Below are 5,143 nucleotides of genomic sequence, written 5' to 3' on the forward strand. Positions count from 1 at the left end.
CGACTTGCTGGATGCGGAGGGCGAACGCGGTGAGCTGGCATCTGGCGGATCCTCTGTTGACGACATGACAAGTTTGGAGGCATGGGTACGGCGCCCACCCGCAATGGGGTGCTTTGAAAATGAACATGGACAACCGAGGATTAAGCGTTTACGGTGCAGAGGGCGTCGGATCCATCAGTACCGGCGCGGTGAGGAGTAGTCGACCAGGCTCCCCCGCGTCGTTATCTTACGACTGGGAGAACCCCGGGGTGGACCACCAGGCCCCCGGGTTCAGCAATGCGCCTGGTGAAGAGACGTCTGTAGCGGGGACCTCCTCCGCTGCGGCGTCTTCCGGCGTCAGGGTGCGCGAGGACGTGCTTCTCGCGCAACCCGTCGTCCGGTTAGAGAGGGTGGAGGGGCGGGAGCTCCCCTCCGGCCGCCTCCTGGCGGCTGCAGACGCGTCCGGCACCGGCGCTGACTCCCACGGGTCAGACAGCTCGGTGTGGTCGGCGCGCTCCCTGCAGTCGCCGCTAAGGAGGAAGCGAGGTCGACCCCCTACTGCTGGGGATTGTGTCGGCCTCGCCGACGCTAAGCGAAAGCCTAGCGAGAGGGAGCAGCGCCTGGCGATGGACGTCGCGGACCATTTAGTGTCCTCCGTCCGGATCTCCAGGTCCTGCAAGCCCCTCAAGGGCGAAGAGGAGACCGGCTGGCGGCGGAGATGCGCCACGCGCCGACCGCCGAACTGGGCTCTCGGATTTTCGAGAGCTCGGAGGCGGTCCTGAGGGTTGCGAAATGCTCCAACAACCTTCAGGGGCCGATGGTGCGCCAGCTGCGGATTGCAGCGGCCACCATCAGACACGCTGCCGTCGAACAGGCGAAGCGTGTCAAGACCTCGGTCCGGGAGGTGGAGCTGGAGCGGATGGTCGCCGAGCTCAGGGCCCGCGTGACCGAGCTGGAAGCCCGGCTTGCGCGGGGCCCGGTCGCGCCTGCCGCGTTGCCGTCGGTGCCGCCGCCCGTCGATCCGGCAGTATCGGTGCCGGTGCCCCCTTCGCGGCCGAGTGCGTCCTCGACGGCGAGGTCGAGTCGGCCTGCTGCCTCGAGGCCTGCGCCCGCCGGTCCGTCGCGGAAGCCTGCGATGGGCGGCGCGACCCTCGCGCCGAGCGTGGACGTCGAGGGCCTCATCCGTCGCCTCTGCGGCGAGATGGAGGTGCGCCTGGGGGCGGTCTCGCTGGCGGCCGCCGCGAGCGGGGCTCCGCAGCGGGTGCCGCGGGCCGCGCCGTGCCCTCCTGCGGGTCCCTTCCAACCTGGCCCCTCGGCGGAGGGGAGCCGCCCCGGGACAGTCAGCGGGGAGCCCGCGAAGAAGAAGAGAGGCAGGAAGAGGAGCGGGAAGAATCAAGTGGGTGGCGCCGCTGCCCATCCTGCTCCGGCCTTGCCGGGCCGAGACCGGCCCCGTGCCGCGCCTGCCCCGGCTGCGTCCCGGGCGAGTCCTCCGCCTGCGCCTATCGCGCCCTCCCTGACCCGTCCGGCACCTGAGACATGATCGAAGGTGCTCGGACGCAAGGAGAGGCGTGCGGGGGCGGCACGCTCTCGCACTCGCGGGGCGTGGCCGCCTGGAGCTCCGGCCGGGCCGCGGGTTCGTCCGGCGCGTGCGCCGAAGACGGCGGCGGTATCCCTCACCGTCGCCCCGGGCAGCGCCATGACCTACTCAGAGGTCATGGCAAAGGCGGTCGCTGGCGTGCGGTTACGGGATGTCGGGGTAACCGGCATCCGGTACCGCAAGGGGCAGACCGGGTCCTCCATTTTGGAGATCCCGGGCCCGGACAGCGCTGCCGGGGCGGACCGCCTGGCCGGTCGCCTGGCGGAGCTGTTCGCCGGCACGGACGTGAGGGTGTCCAGGCCGATTAAATCCGCCGAGGCGCGGGTTAGCGGCCTGGACGAATCCGTCACGGCCGACGGCGTGGCGGCGGCAGTTGCCGCGGTAACCGGGTGCCCGGTGGACAGGGTCCAAACCGGCATCATCCGGCGTTCCGGGTCGGGGCTGGGCACCGTCTGGCTCCGCTGCCCGGCGGCTGCCATGAAGGCCCTCCTGGCGACTGGCCGCCTGCTCGTCGGCTGGTCGTTCGCCCGAGTGGAGGCCTTGCCCGCGCGAGCCCTCCGATGCTTCAGGTGCCTGGAGCTCGGGCACGTGCGGCAGAAATGCCCCTCGAGGCGGACCGCGGGGACCGGTGCTACAGGTGCGCCGGTGCGGGCCACCGGGCACGTGAGTGCACGGCGCCCATGCGATGCCCGGTCTGTGCTGACCTGGGCAGGCCAGCCGACCACCGGCTCGGGGCCAAAAGATGTGCCCCTCCACCGCCAAAGCAGGGGAGGAGGGCTCGCGTGACGACCCCGAGTTCGGGCGAATCTACGCCGGTCAATCGACCGGCGGCAGATGCGACGGCGCTGGCGTCGGCTGAGGCGCTGCGGGCGAGATCGCCCGCTGCGATGGAGGGAGGATCCGGCCTGGGGGAGGCCATGGACATGGCCTAAAGTTCATGCCCCCGATCCGAATCCTCCAAGCCAACCTCAACGACTCGGCCAGGGCGCAGGACTTATTTATCCACTGCCTGGCCGAGTTAGGTGTGGGGTTGGCGGTCGCCGCGGTGCCATACCGCGTCGCCGACCGCCCGAACTGGGTGGCCGACGCGTTGGGCTCCGTGGTGATAGTGGGCAGCGACACCGCGGCCCTCCGCGTGTTCGCCCGCGGCGACGGGTTCGTCGGGGCGGAGTGCGGCGGCCTGGCCCTGATCGGGGTCTACGCCCCTCCGAGTGCCCCCCTCGCGGCGTTCGAGTGGCTGCTGGACGGGATCCGGGACGCATTGTCCCGCTCTCCAGTAGCCCGAATGCTCGTGCTGGGCGACTTCAACGCCAAGTCCACGGCGTGGGGTGGCCCGGCAACGGACGCGAGGGTTCGGGCGGTGCTGGAGTGGGCGACGCCAGCCGCCTCGCGTCTCGTGTCGGGATGGGGGGTAGCGGAGGAGGTGGAGTCCCTTAGTGACCACCTCTACATCCTTATGGATGTCTCCGCTGCCCCTCGGTACCATCCCGCTCGCGGACCCGCGCCGGGCCGACCGCCGCGCAGATGGGCGCTGAAGCGCTTGGAGAAGGACGCCCTGATGGCGGCCGCCCTCGCCGCGTCCTGGCCGGATGCCCCGGCTGGACCGGTCGCGGACGTCGATCAGGAAGCTGACTGGTTTCGGGAGTCATTGACGGCGGCGTGCGACGCCGCCATGCCCCGAGCCAGGAAGCTATCGAGGCGGGCTGCATACTCGTGGAGCGACGAGATTGCCGCGTTGCGTGCTACATGCAGCGCGGCGCGACGTCGCTTCACGAAGGCCCGCCGGAGACGGAACCGCGACCCGGCAAGGGAGGCGGCGCTGTATGAAGTCTACCGAGAGGCCACGGTGGACCTCCAGCGCGCCATCAGGAGGGCCAAGGCGAGCGCCTGGGGAGAGCTCCTCCGGACTCTGGACAAGGATCCATGGGGGCGGCCCTACCGCATTGTGCTGGGCTGCATGCGCCCGGCCGCCCCCCCTGTCACGGAGTCCCTCGACCCCCCCGTTCTGGAGCGTATCGTGGATACCCTCTTTCCTGTAGATCCGGAGGAGGGTCCGCGGCCGCTCCTGCCGGCGGAGGCCAGTAACTGGTCCGCCGGCCTGGGGGTCACCGAGGAGGAGCTCTGGATGGCCGTCGGGCGAATCGTGGCCAGGAATACGGCACCAGGGCCCGACGGCATCCCTGGGCGGGCGCTCGCTTTGGCGCTGCGCGTCCTGGGTACCCAGCTCAGGCGGCTGTTCGACGGCTGCCTAGAGTCGGGGCGGGTTCCGCTGGCCTGGAAGAAGGCCCGGATGGTCCTTATCCCGAAAAAGGGAAAGCCTGCGGATTCGCCCTCCGCGTATCGGCCGATCTGCCTCCTCGACGAGGCGGGCAAGCTCTTCGAGCGTGTGCTCGCTGCCCGCCTGTCGGGGGGCCTGTCCGACGGGAGTATGCAGTTGGCTGACTGCCAATACGGTTTCCGCGAGGGCCGGTGACGCTTGACGCGATCGACCACGTCCATGCCTTTGCGGACCGGGCGGTCTCCCGGGGTGGGGTGGCGTTGGCGATTAGTCTCGATATCGCCGACGCATTTAACACCCTGCCCTGGGGCACGATCCGGGAGGCGCTCCGAGAACACGGAGTGCCTCCATATCTACAGGTCGTGTTAGCCGACTACCTGTCGGACAGGTGGATCGAGTACCCTGGCAGAGGCGTGGTGCCGATGCGTCGGAGGGCCAGCCGAGGCGTGCCCCAGGGGTCCGTTTTAGGACCCCTGTTATGGAACTTTGGGTACGACTCGGTGTTGCGCGGGCTCCTCCCACCCGGTGTCTTTGTGGTCTGCTACGCAGACGACACATTGATCATCGCGGTGGGTCGGGATGGGACCAGGGTCCACAGGCTGGCGGAACTAGCGGCCGCGATCGTGGTCGCGAGGATCCAGGCTCTGGGGCTTCGGATCTCGCCGCAAAAGACGGAGGTAGTCATGTTTCATGGGCTACCTCTGACGCGGCGGGTCCCCCAGACCTTGGTCCGCGTGGGTGATGCGGCTGTCCGGGTCGAGGGCCGGATGAAGTAACTGGGCCTCGACCTGGACGGCCGGTGGCGCTGGGAGGGGCATTTCGACCGCCTGGTCCCCCGAATTGAGGCGGTGACGACCCTGTTGGGTCGTCTCCTGCCCAATCTCGGGGGGCCGGAAGAGAGGGTCCGCCGCCTCTACCTGGGGGTCGTGCGATCCATGGCCCTATACGGGTCACCCGTATGGGCGCGCGACCTGGTGGCCTGCCGTCGTGGGCGGCACCTGCTGCGCCGCGTGCAGCGGCATATGGCCATCAGGATCACGCGCGGGTATCGCAAGATCTCCCACGAGGCGGCGGCCGTCCTGGCAAGGGTCGTCCCCTTTGATTTTCAGGCGGAGGCACACGCCGACGTGTATCGGCGTGTGCAAGATCTCCGCCGGAACGGGGGCGATCCGCAGGACGAGGCGGTCGAAGCCTACCGGCGCCAAAGGTGGCAGCTGGCCCGCGAAAAGTGGCGGCGCCAGCTCCTGGAGAGCGGCGCCGCCCGAAAGAGGACGGTAGCGGCGGTCCTG

The 5,143-nt window shown here is 69.6% G+C and overlaps 2 protein-coding genes across 2 annotated transcripts; both read left to right on the forward strand.

Annotated features, from left to right (window-relative positions):
- The first annotated feature begins 796 nt into the window (after positions 1-796).
- LOC128882246 (translation initiation factor IF-2-like) lies at positions 797-1,519 on the forward strand. The gene has a single exon (XM_054133832.1). It carries the CDS (start codon positions 797-799, stop codon positions 1,517-1,519), a length of 723 nt encoding a protein of 240 aa, XP_053989807.1.
- A 156-nt stretch (positions 1,520-1,675) lies between these two features.
- On the forward strand, positions 1,676-4,531 carry LOC128882247 (uncharacterized; the record flags this gene model as incomplete). The annotated part of the gene is made up of 3 exons (XM_054133833.1): positions 1,676-2,213; positions 2,539-3,829; positions 4,243-4,531. Coding segments are annotated over exons 1-3 (2,118 nt in total), but the record flags the coding sequence as incomplete, so codon positions are not given.
- Between the last annotated feature and the right edge of the window lie 612 nt (positions 4,532-5,143).

The sequence above is a fragment of the Hylaeus volcanicus genome, unplaced genomic scaffold (genome assembly GCF_026283585.1).
Source record: "Hylaeus volcanicus isolate JK05 unplaced genomic scaffold, UHH_iyHylVolc1.0_haploid 8124, whole genome shotgun sequence".
Classification (NCBI taxonomy): domain Eukaryota; kingdom Metazoa; phylum Arthropoda; class Insecta; order Hymenoptera; family Colletidae; genus Hylaeus; species Hylaeus volcanicus.

Bases quoted from the DNA above. Each gene is read 5' to 3' on its own strand.
- LOC128882246 (XM_054133832.1), top strand. From the start codon at position 797: ATGGTGCGCCAGCTGCGGATTGCAGCGGCCACCATCAGACACGCTGCC.